We start from the raw sequence: 18819 nt of genomic DNA, 5'->3' as shown, positions 1-18819 counted from the left end.
TTTTCTTTCTTTCTTTCTTTCTTTCTTTCTTTCTTCCTCCTTCCGCCTTTCTTCCTTTCTTCCTCTTCCTTCCTTCTTTCCTCCTTCCTTCCTCTTTCCTTCCTTTCTTGCTTCCTTCTTTCCTCCTTCCTTCCTTCTCCTCTCTTTCTCTCTTCCTTCCTACTTTCCTTTCTTCCTTCCCCTCTCTCTTTTTCTTTCTTTCTTTCTTTCTTTCTTTCTTTCTTTCTTTCTTTCTTTCTTTCTTTCCTTCTCTTTCTTCTTTCTTTCTTTCTCTCTCTCTCTCTCTCTCTCTCTCTCTCTCTCTCTCTCTCTCTCTCTCTCTCTCCCTAGTTATGCAACCTAAGATGAATGTCTTCTCAGACCCATGCCACAGCGTCCTCCTTTTCAAGCTGGGATCAGTGACAATCCCACTGAGTGAATCTTGTGCCCTCAGACTTCGGATCTCTTCTTCCCTGCCCGCCGCTTCGCAGGGCACAGCTGCTGCTCTGAGCACCGCTGCGGGCGGGCACGGGGCACCTGTGACGCTCACCACAGCTAACTGGCACTGGCTCTGAAGCTCTGCTCTTGGCCACCCTGTTCTGCATCCTGCTGTGAGTGCATGCCTGAGTCCCGGGGTCCCCAGAGTTAGGACATCAGGAGGGGGTGGGGAGATGACATCAGTCTCTGACCAACTGGCTGCAGGTGAGGACGCGGCCAAATCTGCGGGACAGACTTCCTCCAGTGGGGTTCCCCAGGACCACTGGAACCCCAAGAAGGAAGCATGCTGGGCCTGGAGCCAAGGTACAGTGGGGAGGGCATTTGCCTTGCACGCAGCTAACCCAGGTGCGATCCCTGGCATCTTAAATGGTCCCCCGAGCATTGCCAGGAGAAATCCCACCCAAGGCAGAGCCAGGAGTATCCCCTGAGCATTGCTGGGTATGGCCCAAAAAGAAAAAGAAAAAGGAAGGAACCATGCTAATGATTTCAGTCTCCTCCCAGTCCCCCGTCCCTCAAAGCCTCACCAGCCGCCTGTCCCCACGTGATTCCCCCATTCCTGATGAACCGTGGCTGCTCACATGTAAATGTCTCTGTAGTTCCCAGGTGTCAGCTGCCCAGTCTCCAGAGAGGCACCTCTGGGCGCCACCCCCCCTACTCTGGAGCCATGGGGCACCAGCCCAGGGCTGTCTGCTGCCTGTTCTTCTTGCTGCAGAACCTGGCCGAGCCAGCCCAAGACTCGGACTTCCACCTAGCAGGAGATTACCTCCTGGGTGGGCTCTTCAGTCTCCATGCCAACGTAAAGGACACCGTCCACCTCAGCTTCCTGCAGGTGCCCCAGTGCAAGGAGTAAGTGTCTGGAGCGGGCCTGGACTCAGCGGCAAGGCTGGGGCAGGGAGAGCCAGGCACGGTCTTGTGGTCCCTGGGGAGGCCAGCAGCAAGTGTTCCGAGTGCTGCCCTTGAGAGTCAGAGAGAATATAGAGATTAAAGCATTTGCCTTGCGAGCAGCTGACCCAGGTTCGATCCCCGGAAGCCATCTATGGGCCCCTGAGTACCCAGGGGTGATCCTTGAGCATAGAGCCAGGAGTAAGCTCTGAGCATCACTGGATGTGGCCCTAAAATAAAGCAAAAATAATGAACAAAAGAACTGCAGACAGAATTGGGTTTTGGCGGCTTCCTAGTGGCTCCTACAGAGAACACCCCATGCCTACTACTGAAATCTTCAGCAATTCTATTCGGGAACAATTCTGTCCCAAGGTCACAACTCTCATGTGGGCTTAGGGGACCATACGGAGTGCCGGGGATGGAATGTGGGCTGGCCACTGCAAGGCAAGTGTCCTCTCTGCTGCACTATTGCTGCTCTGCTTCTGTGCTGGGTCCTTATAGAGCCACGGGATGTTCGAGCAGACTGCTGTCTTAGAGACCATCAAACCACCTGCCCACCTCGGCCGCTGAGGGGCTCCCAACGGGTCTGTGTGAGGACCGGTCTCGGAACTAGGTGCCTGCTTTAGGGAGCAGCTGCGGTTCCTCTGTAGCAGACTGGAGTGGGGGGGCTTGGCTTTCCCCAGAGCTCTGATTGGATGCACAGGGGGGCTTCCGGGACCACGCAGTTTTCCCCTGCCCTCTGCCTTGTGAGCCCTGGAGATTCAGGGAGCATCTTCAGGCAATTGTGAAGGCTGTGGGACTGCGGTCAGCCTGGGATTTTAAAATGGGCTTACAAAGAAACCCTCGTACAGAGGCCAAGGCACTCTGAGAGAAAGGAAGGAAGAACAGAGTGTACAGAGATCCAGGTCCTGCACTAAGAAATGCACAACCTCTCTAATGTTGGCTTGAGAAGGGCGAGGGCAGTGGTGTGGCCAGTGATGGACCTAAGTAGGATGTTAGGTGGTCTGATGTGGGTGAATGATGGTCACTGATGTTGGTGAACCCAATTGTGTGATGGTGATGAAGATGGTAACCTTTTCTTAATTTTTTTAATATTTATTTTTATTTATTTTGGTTTAGGGGCCAGTGGTGCTCAGGGCTTTCTCAGGCTCTGTGTTCAGGGATCACTCCTGGTGGGCTGGGAGGACCATATCAGGGGACCAGGGATCAAACCTGAGTCAAATGCATTTAAGGCAACATTCTACCCACTCTTCTTTCTCTCTAGCTCCAAAGATAGTCATGCTGAGAGCATTGTGCAAATGATAATTAAATGGCGAGGAATATGGTGGTGATGATGGTAGTAATAGTGGAGATGATGGTAGTAATGGTGGTGTTGATGGTGATTGATGATGATGATTGTGCTGAGGAGGTGATGATGAGGATATGATGGGTCATGGTGACAGTGGTGATGATGGTGGTGCTGATGGGGGTGTTGACAGTGGTGCTGATGGTGGTTCTGATGAGGGTGTTGATGAGGATGTGGTGGTCATGGTGACAGTGGTGATGATGGTGGTGCTGATGGGGTGATGGTGAGGATGTGATGGTGATGGTGATGACAGAAGGTGATGTGGTAATCATGTTGGCAATAATCGCAACAGTGAGATTGGTAATGGCGGTCACATTGGTGAGCACCAGTAGTTTGGTGACAGAGGTCACAGGGATGTTGGTAGTGCTGGTAGCAACTATTTGTGATCCTAGCCCTCATAGTGTCAGAGGGTCCATGGGGGTGTTAGAGTTGTGGTATGGTGACAACTATAGCACTGTCCTCCCATTGTTCATCAATTTGCTTGAGCAGGCCCAGGAACAACAATGTGATAACAATGTGGTAAAAATGCTAGAAGCTTCTGGCGTGGCTTGGTTGGAGCAAAGTCTTGACTTTCCTCTGGCTGAGAGCAGGGCTGGGTGATCTCTCCCCTCCCATTCTCCTTCCTTCTCTCTTCCTCACTCTGGACGGGCTCCCCGCCCTGCCCTCTCGTGGCCCCTCCAGGTACGAAATGAAGGTGCTGGGCTACAACCTCATGCAGGCCATGCGCTTCGCGGTGGAGGAGATCAACAACCGTAGCACCCTCCTGCCGGGCGTGCTGCTAGGCTACGAGATGGTGGACATCTGCTACAACTCCAACAGCATCCAGCCCGTGCTCTACTTCCTAGCGCAGGAAGACTACTTCCTGCCCATCCAGGAGGACTATAGCCAGTATGTGCCCCGCGTGGTGGCCGTCATCGGCCCTGACAGCTCCGAGTCCACTATAACTGTGGCCCACTTCCTTTCCCTCTTACTCCTTCCTCAGGTGAGTCTGTGGGATCCTGGGAGAAGGGGCCTGCAGGGGGGGGGGGGGGGCGTTGGAGGTGGGTGAGCAGTTGTCCAGAGAAATGGGAGCAGGAGCAGAAGGAGGGTCAGGACTTCAAGCCCACTCGAGAAGGTCAGCCTGACTTGGTCAAGACAGCAGGCTGCAGGCAGATGGGGGCTTGGAAGCACACCTTGGTTCTGAGTCTTGGCTGTTGTGAAATCTTGAGAAATACCTCAACTCTTCTGAGACTCAGTTTTTTTCCACCTGTGAAATGGGCCGCTAAGAGTTCCTCTCTAAGATTCTCTGAAGATGAAAGCTAGGGGAGGGTTCCTAACACTCAGTAGGCATTCAGAAATGTATGTGCTATTATGTCGGGCATCTTGCATAAGAAAGTAAATGCAGGAAGTATTTAACATTATCCTGTCTGGAGGTCCAGTAGGTATTCAAAAAAGTGATCTTGGTGTTCCTACTGTTATCATAACTCTCGACAACACCACAATCACAAACCCTAGTTCAGAACCAGCAGAGCAGAGTCTACGCATTACAGAACAGCTGGCCCAGGCCTTGGCACACAGCACAACACAGGGTGCTTCTGGCTGTTAATTTTTTTTCCTTTTGTCAGGTGCACTGGCCAGGGTCCAACATTGTAGCTGGTGCTCCACAAACGTGAATGTTCTATGGAAAGCATCTATTCCAGGACGGAAATCATTTATTCATGTCACCGATATTCCCAGAGCACCCTGGATGCTGGGGGTGCAGTTGACAGGGAGCAGAAGAGCCAATTCTCCTAGAGCTCATCTTGTGGTGGGGAGAGATGACCATTAAATGGAAAGATCCAAGGCCAGAGAGATAGCAGAGCAGGGAGGGCGTTTGTCTTGCACACAGCAGACCCGGGTTTGATCCCCGGCATCCCATATGGTCCCCCCGAGCACCTCCAGGAATAATTCCTGAGTGCAGAGCTAGGAGCAACTCCTGAGCATTGCTGGGTGTGACCCAAAACACACACAAAAAAAAAAAAAAAGAAAGAAAGAAAGAAAGAAAAAGAAATGTAAAAATCCAATCAATGGGGCGTAGAGGGGGGCTGAGGTCGCAATGACTGGACGGCAGTGTTCATCAGGGGCGGGGAGGTCAGGCTTGCAGGAAGGGCCAAGAGGGTGACGCACTGCGGCTTGGAGAAAGGAGAGCCAAGTTTGGATCTTGGGTCTCATGCATGTAAGCCATGGGCTTTGGTACTGAGCCACGGCCCTGCTCAACACAATACTTTATGGAGTTTTTAAAAATTTATTTCAGGGAGGAGGGGAAAACCTGGTGGTGCTCTGGGCTATTCCTGGACCTGTGCTCAGAGTGACCCCTGGCCGTGCTTGGGGGACCCTTTGTGGTTCCGGGGATTCCAAGTGGGGTCAGTGGGAGGCCAGGCAAGCACTGTAACCCCTATTTTATCTCCTGATATCACCATTTTAAATGGTGCCCAGGGGCCGGAGAGATAGTACAGGGGGTATGGCTTACCCAGGGTCGATCCCTGGCATCCCATATGGTCCCCCAAGCACTACCAGGAGTAATTTCTGAGAACCAGGAGTAACCTTAGTTACTGCGCATCACTGGGTGTGGCCCCAAAAATGCAAAATAAATAAATAAATAAATAAAAAATAAAAAAATAAATGACGCTCAGATGGCTTTTGCGTGTTTCAGGACACACAGTAGGTACTCAGTACCTGTCACTGGGTGATGGGCATAGCAGTGATGGAAACCACCTGACCCAGCAGGGTCACCAAGATGGACCCACCAAGATGCCAGCGAACATCACCTAGCTCAGGTGTGGTTCCCCCAGCCCAGGCCCAGGCCCAGGCCCAAAGCAGGTTCTCCTGGAGAGTTATTGCATGATGGTGTTAGGCGTCACCCCCTAACCCTGGACAGGGCTGGCACTCTCTCCTCACCAGGAACCACCAGCCGGAGGAAAGTCAGGCCAAGGTAAGAGGGAGTGTGGGGTGGCCCGGGAAGACTCTAGCTAACGCCCAGGGTTGCCCTGTCCTCTGGTAGATCACCTACAGCGCCATCAGCGACCGGCTCCAGGACAAGCAGCTGTTCCCGGCCCTGCTGCGCACGGTGGCGGGCGCCAACCACCACGTCGAGGCCATGGTGCAGCTGATGATCCACTTCGGCTGGAACTGGGTCATCGTGCTGGTGAGCGGCGACGACTACGGCCGCGAGAACAGCCAGCTGCTCAGCGAGCGCCTGGCGCAGCACCGCATCTGCGTGGCCTTCCACGAGGTGCTGCCCACGCCGCAGCCCGGCCGGGACCCGAGCGCGCAGGAGCGCTGGCGCCTGGAGGCCATCGCCGACAAGCTGTGGCGCAGCACGGCGCGCGTGGTGGTCGTCCTGGCGCCCGACCTGGCGCTGCACGGCTTCTTCCGCGTGCTGCAGAGCCGCAACCTCAAGGACACCGTGTGGATCGCCTCCGAGTCCTGGGCCATCGACCCGGTGCTGCACGGCTTCCCCGAGGTGCGCCGCGCGGGCACCTTCCTGGGCATCACCACCCGGAGCGTGCCCATCCCGGGCTTCAGCGAGTTCCGCCGGCGCGGGGAGGCGCGCGCACCTGCGTACGGCGGGGCCGGCACCTGCAACCAGGAGTGCGCGCAGTGCCGGAGCGCCGCGGCGGCGCTCAGCGGCATCCTCACCCTCTCGGGCGAGCGCGTCGTCTACAGCGTCTACGCCGCGGTCTATGCCGTGGCGCACGCGCTGCACGGCCTCCTGCGCTGCACCCAGACCCGCTGCCCCAAGGCTGTGGTCTACCCCTGGCAGGTGAGACTCTGGGGAGCGGGTGGCGGGGTGCACCTCACCCCTGCACCCCTGGGTGGGGGACTCAGGGGGAAACCAAGGGGCTGGCTGGCTGGCTGGCTGATTTGGGTCTGGGGGGCATCAAGGGAAAGGAAGGGCCCTGCCAGGCACAGCAGAATCAGTTCTTCATGGTACCCACACAAAATTTCTTTAGGAAATGTCGAGGGGGTGGGGCGGAGCCATAGTGCAGCGGGTAGGGCGTTTGCCTTGCGCCTGGCTGACCCGGGTTCAATTCCCAGCATCCCATAGACGTCTGAGCACCACTAGGAGTGACCCCTGAGTGCAGAGCCAGGAGTAACCCCTGACCTGGGCAGGGCTGGCACCGCCAGGTGTGCTTCCCCCCCCCCCACACACACCAAAAAAGTAAATGTAATCATTATGTGAGATTCTCCATTGAGACTGTCCCTTGCTAATAAGAGAGGCTTTGCACTCTGAACCTAAGTAGAGGCTCCCTGAGGGGTGGTGGGGAGATTTCTAGGGAGAGCGAATTGTATCATCTCAACAGCCCTCATAAGGGCTTAAGATGTTTGAGACCTTCTCCTCTTCCTCCTCCTCCTCCTTTTCTTCTTCCTCTTCCTCCTCCTCCTCCTCTACCTCCTCCTCCTCCTCTTCTTCCTCCTCCTCCTCTTCTTCCTCCTCCTCCTCTTCCTCCTCCTCCTCTTCCTCCTCCTCCTCCTCCTCCTCCTCTTCCTCCTCCTCTTCTTCCTCCTCCTCCTCCTCCTCCTCCTCCTCCTCCTCCTCCTCCTCCTCCTCCTCCTCCTCCTCCTTCTTCTTCTTCTTCTTCTTCTTCTTCTTCTTCTTCTTCTTCTTCTTCTTCTTCTTCTTCCTCTTCTCTTCCTCTTTTTTTGTTTGTTTTGGGTCACATCTGCTATACTCAGGGGTTACTCCTGGCTCTGTACCCAGGAATCACTCCTGGTGGTGCTCAGGAGTCCATATGAGACAGACTCTCTTCTAAGTCCTACCGCTGAGAAACGCATTTATTGCTCTGCAGCCCAGAGGATGAGTGTTCTGTGGCTCCCACTTTGCAGAAGAGGAAACTGGCTAGGTTTGAGAAACTAGGTCTACCTTGCCCCTGACCTCAGGGCAGGTGTCAGGGCTGAGGCCCATGCCCTGCGGAGCTCCCAGCCTCCGGCTCCCAGGCGGCTGGCCGGCCTGCCCTCCGATGCCAGCCCCCCTTCCCTGTCCTTCCAGCTCCTCCAGGAGATCAAGAAGGTCAACTTCACCCTCCTGGGACACCAAGTCTTCTTCAACCACCAGGGGGACCTGCCCCTGAGCCTGGATATCGTCCAGTGGCACTGGGACACCAGCCACAACCCTTTCCGGAGCGTGGCGTCCTACTGCCCCGTGCAGCGGCGGCTGAAGCTCTTCCAGAACATCTCGTGGCAAACCCCCCAAAACAGGGTCAGCTCCTGGCTGGGCAGGGCAGGGTGGGGGCGCGGCCAGGGCCTGCTCATTGAGGGGGGGGCACCTGAGACTCATTATTAATAACGGGCACCTTGGGTCTCTTTTGTTGTTGGGCCACACCCGGTGGTGCTCAGGCCTTACTCCTGGCTCTGCGGTCAGGGATCACTCCTGGTGCGGTTTGGGACACCATAAGGGAGGCCGGGGATTGAACTCGGGTTGGCAAATTGCACGTCAGCTGTCCTACCCGCTGTGCTATTGCTCCGGTCCCATGGGCCTGTGTGTGTGTGTGTGTGTGTGTGTTTTAAGAATAATCAATTATTTTATTCTTTACTTACTTATTTTTTATTTTTTTATTATTTTTTTATTAGTGAAACACCATGAGGTACAGTTGTAGATTTACAAATTTTTGTGCTTGGGTCTCAGTTATACAATGATCAAGTACCCATCCCTTCACCAGTGCCCATTTTCCACCACCATGGATAATATCCCTCCCACCCCCCATCCCCCCATCCTACCCTGCTTCTGTGGCAGGACATTCCCTTTCGTTCTCTCTCTCCTTTTGGGTGTTGTGGTCTGCAAAAGAGGCATTGAGTGGCAATCATGTTTGGTCTATAGTCTACTTTCAGCATGCTTCTCCCATCCTGGGAGGATCCTCCCAACACCCTTTATTTGGTGCTCCCTTCTCTATCTGAGCTCCCTTTTCCCCTAGCATGTGTGGCTGGCCTCAAGCCATGGAGCAGAATTCCTGGTACTAATCTCAGATGGGCCTGTGTTTTTGTTCAGGGGCCAAACAGCAGAGCTGCCTCCCTGGCCTGGATTTTCTACTCCTTGCTGCATTGGGTGGGGGTGGGGCGTCCCTTTCCCAACTGCTTGAGAAGGGTGACCTGGAGTTCTCAGGTGAGAGGGGGGCTCCAGACCGAGACAGTACAGAGTGATGGAGCTCACGCGTGTCCATTTTCATGTGACCTCTGGACAGTAGCTGCTATTGCTTTCTCTAGCTTATGGATGAGGAAACCGGAGCATAGAGAGACTGTATGACCTGCCTGAGGCCACACAGCTTATCCCATCGTTTTTTTATTTTTCTTTCACTGTTATTTTATTTTTATTTATTTTTTAAAAATTTTTATTAGTGAAATACCATGAGGCACAATTATAGACTTACAAATTTTTGTGCTTGGGTTTCAGTTATATAATGATCGAACACCCATCCCTCCACCAGTGCCCATTCTCCACCACCACCCATCCCAGTATCCCTCCCACTCCCCATGCCTCTGTGGCAGGGCATTCCCTTTTGTGAGAGATCAAAACTATTTCTTCTCTCTCTTTTTTTTTTAATGCCGACTGGTTCAGCCCTTTTGGAAAACAGTATGGACGATTCTCAAAAAATTAGAAATTGAGCAATACAAATCTGACCCAGCAATACATACCCAGGATGGTCGTGATCGTCGTGATCCTTTACTGATCGTAACTTCATCCTGTGGTGGGATTGTCTCTTAAAATTGGCCGAGACGTGATTTATGGCCTAACTCTTCTTTGACTGCCTGGCTGGCCTCTTCTGGGTTTTGTTTTGTTCTTTGTCTTCTCATATGCCAAAAAAAAAAAAAATTTTTTTTTTTTTTTTTTTTTTTTTTTGGTGAAAGTCAGACATAACATCTTGGTTAAGAGAACTGAGGCCAATCAACTTTCAGTACCGAGTCTGACATTTACTGAGCTAGGAGTGGGCTTTTTCCACTATTTGCTGTTGCCATTAAGACAATGGCTAAATTTCTCTCGTGTTTTCTTTTGAAAAGTCTTTTGGTCTCCCATGGTTGATTTGGGTTAACCTAGCGATTCTTTATTACATACAACGAAGCCTTTTGGTTCTCTCCCTGTAATCACTTGTACTGTAGAATACGGACGAGGCAGTGTTGAGGAACGAGAAAGGGCAGCCTTCTAGAATGATCTTATGACTCAGTCCCTTTCTTCCAGTGGCCTGGGATGTATCCTTCACACCTGCTTCTCAGGCCCCCTCCCTAAGCTGGATAGGAAGGCCAGAGGGGCCTGGTCAGGCATCGACTGTCTTCATGTTCATGTTCTTCTGTCAGCGAGTGGCTTTTTTCTTTTCTTTTTGGGTCACACCTGGCATTGCTCAGGGGTTACTCCTGGCTTTGCACTCAGGAATTACTCCTGGCAATGCTCGGGGGACCATCCTATATGGACCCAGGAAATCGAACCTGGGTCGGCAGCATGCAAGGCAAACGCCCTACCCACTGTGCTACTGCTCCAGCCCCCAGTGAGTGTCCTTGTGAGCAGCCTTTAGTTCTCTAGACCAGAGGACTTGAGTGTATTTTTTTTTTTTTTTTTGCTTTTTGGGTCACACCCGGCGATGCACAGGTATTATTCCTGGCTCATGCACTTAGGAATTACTTCTGGCGGTGCTCAGGGGACCATATGGGATGCTGGGAATCGAACCCGGGTCAGCTGCGTGCAAGGCAAACACCCTACCCACTGTGCTATCACTCCAGCCCCTTGAGTGTATTTAATTTAATTTATTTATTTTGAAGTAACTGATTTTTTTTTGGAGAGAAAGAGAAAGGGATAAGCGGATAAGTGGGGGAGTGGAGAGTTAAGAGAGACAGAGGAGCGCGCTCAGAGAGAACACGGGCTCCTCCAAGGGTGGAGAGAGCCTTGAGTGTATTTTAAACTCCTCACTTTCCACGCTCAGCCTTCTGGAAACTAGGGTAAGATTTTATTTGTTTTTGTTTGGGGGCCACACCTGGCAGTGCTCAGGGCTTATTCCTGGCTCTGTGCTCAGGGATCACTCCTGGTGGTGCTCGGGATGCTGAGAGTCGACAGGGTGGGCAGCATGCCAGGCAAACGTTTCACCTGCCGGACTCCCTCTCCAGGCCCCAGCTTAAGTTTTTTTTCTCCAGTCTTTGCCCTGAAAACCTGGTGAGGCTCCTAGAATTTAAGCTTACAAAACTCTTGGGGTTTGTGAAGGCTCCCCAGGCTCATTCTTCAGCAACTCATCACTTACTCCTGAACTGCCCCCCTGGTTCTCACCTGAGCAGCATTTGGGGGCATATATTTCTGTGCAAATATCTGCGGTTCTGACCCGAGCAGTGCTGTGGTTCTGTGTGCTCCCTCTCTCCAGAGCTGGTCTCACCTGACCCCCCCCCCCCCGCCACCACCGGGAGACAGCAGGGAGGTCCAGCCTGTGGAGAAGGGGGTGTCTTGTCTTGTCCCCTCCAGGTCCCCATATCCATGTGCTCCAAGGACTGTGAGCCTGGACAGATTAAGAAGCCCGTGGGCATCCACCCTTGCTGCTTCCACTGTGTCGACTGCCTCCCTGGCACCTTCCTCAACAAAACTGCAGGTATGGTGGGCAGGCTGCACCCCCCCCCCCCCAACCTGGCGTCCCGGGGGCTCCCCTGAGGATGCAAGTGTCCGCAGGCCAGAAGCCTGTGTGGATCTTTTTGTACTGAGCATCACCAGATACAGGAGTTAACTCAGGGAGGGAGGGAGAGGGCTGGAGAGGGTCTCTCCCCGCACACCCCCAGGGCTGGAGGGCCAGCGAATGCCTGGCGAAGGAGCGGGTGAGTGAGTGAGTGAGTGAGTGGTGTCCGGTGAGTGGCCGCACAGAGAAGGACCCTGTCCAGCAGAAGCGGGTTTCTCTGACCTAGCCCTGGCCCCTCTCCCCCCCAACGCCTACCGTAGCTCAGGGTGTGTGCTGGTAACTTGGTGATGATTACAGAGACACTTTGATTAGAAAAATCAATACTGTTTTAATTGCATGATCACATTCACAGGACGTGTCCAGCACAAGCTGATCTGTGAGGAATTGTAGGGGTTGTTTTTTGTTTGTTTGTTTGTTTGTTTGTTTGTTTTTGTGTGTGTATCACACCCAGCGATGCTCAGGGGTTACTCCTGGCTCTGCACTCAGGAATTACTCCTGGAGGTGCTCGGGGACCATATGGGATGCTGGGAATCGAACCCAGGTTGGCCGTGTGCGAGGCAAATGCCCTACCTGCTGTGCTATGGCTCCAGCCCCAGGAACTGTAGGTTTGATTGATCTTAGCTCCTCCCTCTTCAGGAGCAATTCTTAGTGACCACACCCCAAAACTTATTTTGGGTGAATTTGGGTAAATTACTGGGTTTGGTTTTGTTTTGTTTTTGAGCCACACCTAGAGGTGCTCAGGACTTACTCTTGACTCTGTGCTCAAGGATAACTCCTGGCAAGGCTTGGGGGTTCCTTAGGGGGTGTCTGCATGCAAACTCAGATCGGCCCTGTACAAGACAAGCACCCTTCCCACTGCACTGTCTCTCCAGCCCCCCAATAAACTTTGGCCAGTGATCTCCTCCGCTGGAGGTTGGGGTCTTGGAAGGAGGGAATTACAGTTGTTGGATTCTGAGTCAAGGAGACCTTCCCTGGCTTCTCCAACTCACTGCTTCTGTGATTTTTGCCTGCTGAGCCTCTGTTCCCTCATCTGTGAAATGGGTTTGGCAGAGTCAGTGTTGGGGGTCAGTGTTGGGCATGTCAGTAGGGTCAGCAGGAATGGCCCCGAGGGCCATCACATGGGCGGGAGGAAGTAGGAGTGGGGACGTTGTTGTGGCTGACAGCAGTGGCGGTGGACTCTTCCAGATGAGTACGACTGCCAGCCCTGTCCACACAACATGTGGTCGCACAGGAAGGACACGTCCTGCTTCCCGCGGCGGCTGGCCTTCCTCAAGTGGCACGAGGCGTCCACCCTCCTCGTGGCCATGCTGGCCACCCTGGGCTTCCTCAGCACCCTGGGCACGCTGCTTCTCTTCGGGAGGCACTTCCAGACGCCCGTGGTCCGCTCGGCCGGAGGCCCCATGTGCTTCCTGATGCTGGTGCCGCTGCTGGGGGCGTACACGCTGGTGCCCCTGTACGTGGGGCTGCCCTCCGTGCCCACCTGCCTCAGCCGCCAGGCCCTGTTCCCGCTCTGCTTCACCATCTGCATTGCCTGCACCACCGTGCGCTCCTTCCAGATCATCTGCGTCTTCAAGGTGGCCCGCCGCCTGCCGCGCGCCTACGACTACTGGGTCCGCTACCACGGGCCCTACCTCTTCGTGGCCTTCATGGCACTGCTGAAGGTGACCATGGTGGCGGGAAACATGCTGAGCAAGCCCACCGGCCTCTCGGCCCGGGCTGACCCCGGCAACCCCCAGGTGCTCATCCTCTCCTGCAACCCCAGCTATAGCAAGGGCCTGCTGATCAACACCGGCCTGGACCTGCTCCTGTCCGTGCTGGGCTTCTGCTTCGCCTACATGGGCAAGGAGCTGCCCACCAGCTACAACGAGGCCAAGTTCATCACCTTCTGCATGACCACCTACTTCGCCTCGTCCGTCTCCCTCTGCACCCTCATGTCGGTCTATGAGGGGGTGCTCGTCACCTTCCTGGACCTCCTGGTGACGGTGCTCAACCTCCTCTGTTTCTCCCTGGGCTTCTTCGGGCCCAAGTGCTACACTATCCTCTGCCACCCCGAGCGCAACACCCAGGCCTACTTCAACAGCGTGATTCAGGGCTACACCATGGGGAGAGACTAGCCCGGCGCCCTGGGAAGGAGGGTCTGACTGAGGGAAGACGGTGGTGTGTGTGTGTGTCCTGGGTGGGTGGGTGGGGGGGAGGGTCCTTGCTCTTTCATTTGCAGATGGACGTGGGGAACTCACTGCTTTCTGGTCTCTAGTCTGACACCCCTGGGAGAGTCTCTGTCTGCTGACTGTGGTTTCCTCCTTCAATGGTGGGTGCCTAAGAGTGTCCACGCTTTCCCCAAGCCTTTGCATCTCTCTGCCAGGGACTTACTTGAAAACCGTTCTGTTTTGTTTTGCTTTGTTTTGTTTTAATTTTTATTAGTGAAACACCATGAGGTACAGTTGTAGACTTACAAATTTTTGTGCTTGGGTTTCAGTTATACAATGATTGAGTACCCATCCCTCCACCAGTGCCCATTCCCCACCTCCAATGCTTCCAGCATCCCTCCCCCCCCCCCCCCCCCCCCCCGCCAACCCCACCCCGTGGCAGGACATTCCCTTTTGTTCTCTTTCTCCTTTTGGTTGCTGTGGTTTTGAAAACCCGTTCTAGATGAAATCACCGGAGGCGACCTCTTGCGTCTGATTTCATAGCCTACAGCTGCCCTCTGGTGGTCACAGTGGGTCTCTGCAGGTTAGGCTCATTATTTCCTCTCACTCAGCCGTGGGGGGGGGGGGGGGGGGGCGGGGGGGGGGTTCCAGCCTGGGAGGAGGTGGCCTCTGATGCGAACCCCTGGCATCAAGCACTAGCTGTCAGCCAGTCTCAGTCTCCCAGAGGTCCCCCCACCCAGAGCTCAGGCTCAGAGGTGGCCGTTATGTTTGAGTAATGGGCGAGCATTGAACACTCATCATTAAAGCTCACTGGGGTGAAATGACTTTGTGTCCTTGGTTCCAGAAGTCCCTTGAGAAAGAACCCGTGGCAGCAGAGAGCTCGGGTCTGATCCCGGGGCGCCTTTGTCCCTCTTCCCTTTCCTTTGGGTGGTGTGACACACCTTGGGTCGAGGTGCTCAGACATCTTGGTTGTAGCTTCACCAGTCGGCATATGGCAGGGGGGCACCCTTGGCTGGGGCCCTCGGGGGCTGCAGTGTTACTACCTTGGGTCACACTCAACATGTGGAGTGGTGCCCAGGGTCCAGCTCTGGACCTCATGCCTGCAAGGTAGATGCCCGGCCACTGAGCCATCCCTGAGCCCATTGTGGGGCCAATTATTGATTTCCCTGAGCTCACACAGTGCTGCCTCTACACGGGAGTCCCAGCTGCCTTGCAGGGCCATCAAAGGAGCAGAGCTCTCTGGAGGAAAGAGCAGGAAGCAGAAACTCAGGACCCCCACCCTCCGCCCCCCACCCCCTGGAAGCAAATCCACACAGTCTCAGGCCTTCCAGGATTCCCTCTCGTGTTCACAGTGCTCGGACGGATGTACCCGGGGTCTCGGCTGGACCTCTGCTTAGTGCCCACCCCTCTCTCCAGCTATCCTGGGGAGCAGTCACTGCTGTACCCAGCTGAGTGCCCTAGAGTGGCTTCAAGGCACGGGGAGCTTGGGGGCGTCATGCCAGAGCCTCAGTGCTCCTGGGATGAGAGGGAGGCCTGCCCATCCTCGGGGGCAATCTTGCCCCTTGGCAGTATTCTGGTCTAGCCCCACAACTGCCCCCTGGCAGAGCTTTGCCGCCCCCCCCCCCCCCCCGCTGAGTCTGTGCCACTGGGCCAGGGGCGGTTGCCCACCTGTTGGCATGTTGGCATCTGCCTCTTTCTGTTTGCAGATGGAGGCTGCTGGGATCTTGGCAGGGGTCATCTGAAGTCTGGGGGACGGGGCTTTCTCTCTTGGGTCACGTCTTCCTAACGGGAGGGAGCGCCCAGGTTTCTCTCTCCAGCTCCAGGCTCTGCCCGGATGCTAAATCACCATCCATGTCTTCCTGCCCAACTCTCAGACCACATCCTGGGGCCAGCTGCTCCCCTGGTCTTGACGCCAAGCCGGCAGTGGCACATCCAAAAGCACCAACAGAGCAGAGTCTCAGCGAGCTGCTCCGTCAGCAGGCTGGAGCGATGCTCCTGCAGGCAGGACACTTGCTTTGCACGCAGTCAGCCTTGGTTTGACCTCCACACCACAGACGGTTCCCCGAGCACCACCAGCGCTCTCACCCGGGCCCCAGTCTTCCTGCCTTATTCCGTTTATTCCTTGCGAGGCTGCGGCTAGGGAGCCCTCTGTCCAGCTGCTTCCTTCCGGATGGAAGATGAGAGTGGCGCAAAGTGCTTTCAGACCCCATCCTCTGTGCTTAATCGTGAGCAGGGAGCAAAGTCTGCAGACAGCACTGTGCTGTCCCGGGGGCATTGGACTGGGGGCCCAGCAGTTGGCTCACACCCAGAGGTGCTCCAGGATGACTCCTGGCTCTGTGCTCAGGAGCGCTGGCACTTGTCTGGGAACCAAATGTGGTGCTTAGAGTTTGAACTGGGATCAACGACATGCAAGGCAAACGCCTTCCCCCCGCCCGGACTATCTTGGGGGCTTCAGATTTTAGGGAGACGGTTGGTGCAATGACCAGAGAAGACCGGGGGTGGGGGGGTGGGAAGCTGGCGCTTGTGCTTGCATATGCACGTGCACAGTGCCTGGAAGGTAAGGAGTTAGACAGCTGGGGAGGGGGCAGAGGGACCCCAGGAACACAGGACCGGGGGCAGGGGAGGTGTAGGAGGAAGGTCAGGGTGGAAGCAAGAGAGGGGCTGGGGAGTCAGGAATGATTGCTGGGGCTCCGTGGGGCATTGCCGACCCGGACACCTGTACCCCAATTTCCCAGGCAGCCCCTGTCAGAGTCCCCGCACAGACTGACCTCTCCAGGGTCTCCCCCTCCCAGATCCCCGGTGTGCCATTGTGGCTAGCGTTGAGGAGCTGCCCGAAGAAGACCCCCAGGACCCGGTGCTGGGAGCAGACGGCCCCCTTCGCCTGCTCCCTTTGAGCCCAGGGTGGAGCCCCGGGGCCAGGCCCGAGCCAGGTGGGGGTGCAGGGGGAGCAGCCTGGCCGCTCGGCTCCTGGACATGCCTGGATCCTGCCCCTTTCGCCCCCGGGACCAGATTGCCGGGCTCAGAGTTTTAAGCTCTTAATTCTCTTTTCTTGCATGCTTCTGACGCGCTGGTTTAATGTGGGTTTTTTTTTTTTTTTTTGAGAGCTAATGGCCTCATTTTCCTGTTCTGCGTCTCAGAGCCCCATTAGAGAGAGAATCTGGGAGTCCCTCACCCGCAGTGTCCCCCTCCCCCACCCCCCACCCTTCAGGCAGGCCCAGGGACACACGGCCTGTGGCATGAGAAGATTTCCGTAGACTAAATGAAGCTCCAGGAGTTTTATTTTTGAACACTCATCTCTCCCCCATCACTCCCCACTTTGGGACCACAAGTTAAATCCCATTTCTCACGATGGTCTTTTGTATATAATAACAAGCCTTCTTGCTGCATGACTGGAACAACATACTCTCCCTGTTCCCTGAAATTGTCCTTCCTGTTCTCTGCAATAGTACCAGTGACCCTCGGCGTGCTGATGCCAGGACCCCATCTGTTCCCTGCACACCACATCCCTTCCCTCCCACCTCACCTGGCAGCCCCCGTTGTCCCAAACACAAGTGTTTTTTTTTTTAAATCTTTCTGGGTCACACCCAGTGATGCTCAGGGGTTATTCCTGACTCATGCACTCAGGAATTACTCCTGGCAGTGCTCCGGGGACCATATGGGATGCTTGGAATCGAACCCGGGTTGGTCGCATGTAAGGCAAACACCCTACCCGCTGTGCTATTGCTCCAGTCCCAAACATACCTTCTTAAATGTATGTTTACACTTAAGGTACGTGAAAGAAGTATCCAGATTATTTACTGACAATAGACCATAAACAAATCTATCTTAAAGCAATGGTTCAGCAGATGTATCATTCTACCATTTAATAAAGAAGATAGCAAGCTTGCATACAAATGAGATGGATGTGCTTGCTGATTTTTACAGAAAAAAAATAAGTATTAGCTGACCATTTGATACTGCAGGATGCTACCAGCTTCAGTATTTTACAGAGCTGGTGGATATTTTGAGTTTATAATCGTCAACAATGAAAACCCTTCAAAAGGTAGAGCACAAAAATTGGCAGAAATCTACTTGCCATTCCAAAAAATGTTGGAAATTCTGTGCTAAGCCCAAGCTTGAAAACTCGGCAAATTCTGGAACTTTTGTTGTTTTGTTTTTGGGCTACACCCGGTGATGCCCAGGGGTGTGACTCAGCCGGGTGTGACCCAGCTCTTGACTCAGAGCTCAGGAATTACACCTCCCAGGCTCTGGGAACCCTGTGGGAGGCAGGGATTGAACCCAGGTCTGCCACATGCAAGGCAAGCCCCCTACTCACTGTCCTATCTCTCCAGCCCCAATTCTTTTTTAAATTTTTATTTATTTTTTATTAGTGAGACACCATGAGTTGTAGACTTACAAACTTTCGTGTTTGAGTTTCAGTTATACAATGATCAAATACTCATCCCTCCACCAGTGCCCATTCTCCACCACCACTGAACCCAGTTGCCCTCCCACCCTCCCATCCCCTCCGCCCCACCTCTAAGGCAGTGGGGGTCCTGTCACGCGGCAGTGCCATGTTGGGGGAGGGACTTTTGTGGGGCATCAGGAACCCGCATTCCCTTGTGCTCACTCTTTCCTTCAGGGTCTTGTAGTTTGCAATAGAGGTATTGAGTGGCCATCGTGTTCGGTCTATAGTCTACTTTCAGCATGCTTCTTGCATCCTGAGCAATCCTCCAAACATCCTTTACTTGGTGTTCCCTTCTCTATCTGAGCTGCGTTTTCCCCCAGCATGTGCTGCCAGCTTCCCAGCCATGGAGCAGACCTCCTGGTACTTATCTCAACTATTCTTGGGTGTTCATCTCCCATTCTGTTACTTAATATTCCCCAGATGAGTGCAGTCTTTCTATGTCTGTTCCTGTCTTTCTGACTCATTTCACTTAGCATGATACTTTCCTTGTAGAACCAACCACTTGTTTGTAAATTTCATGACTTCATCCTTTCTAACTGCTGCATAGTATTCCATTGTGGAGATGTACCAATGTTTCTTTAACCAGTCATCTGTTCTTGGGCACTCGGTTTTTTTCCAGATTTTGCCTATTGTGAACAGTGCAGCAATGAACATACAAGTTCCAGCCCCAATTCTTTCTTTTTTTTTTTCAATAAAATCACTTGCTTTTCCAGTCCCAATTCTTAAACTTTTTTTTTTTAATTGAGTCATCTTGAGATACAGTTCCAAAGCTTTTTGGTCGAGTTTCAGCATACAATGTTCCAACACCCATCCCTCCACCACTGTACATTTCCCACCACCATTTCCCCCCCTTATCCCTCCTGC

General features: G+C 54.0%; 1 protein-coding gene across 1 annotated transcript; it reads left to right on the top strand.

Annotated features, from left to right (window-relative positions):
- Nucleotides 1-1141: 1141 nt before the first annotated feature.
- TAS1R2 (taste 1 receptor member 2) lies at nt 1142-13475 on the top strand. The gene is made up of 6 exons (XM_056123610.1): nt 1142-1323; nt 3386-3686; nt 5724-6485; nt 7713-7922; nt 11157-11280; nt 12547-13475. Exons 1-6 carry the CDS (start codon nt 1142-1144, stop codon nt 13473-13475), a joined length of 2508 nt encoding a protein of 835 aa, XP_055979585.1.
- The last annotated feature ends 5344 nt before the right edge of the window (nt 13476-18819 follow it).

This window comes from Sorex fumeus, unplaced genomic scaffold (assembly GCF_029834395.1).
Source record: "Sorex fumeus unplaced genomic scaffold, SorFum_2.1 ptg000047l, whole genome shotgun sequence".
NCBI classification, from domain to species: Eukaryota; Metazoa; Chordata; class Mammalia; order Eulipotyphla; family Soricidae; genus Sorex; species Sorex fumeus.
The sequence above is the reverse complement of the archived record's forward strand: the minus strand, read 5'-3'. Positions and strand labels throughout refer to the sequence as shown.

Bases quoted from the DNA above. Each gene is read 5' to 3' on its own strand.
- TAS1R2 (XM_056123610.1), top strand. From the start codon at position 1,142: ATGGGGCACCAGCCCAGGGCTGTCTGCTGCCTGTTCTTCTTGCTGCAG. The intron at 3,687-5,723 runs GTGAGTCTGTGG...GTCCTCTGGTAG, and splicing joins CCCTCTTACTCCTTCCTCAG to ATCACCTACAGCGCCATCAG. The intron at 6,486-7,712 runs GTGAGACTCTGG...CTGTCCTTCCAG, and splicing joins CTGTGGTCTACCCCTGGCAG to CTCCTCCAGGAGATCAAGAA.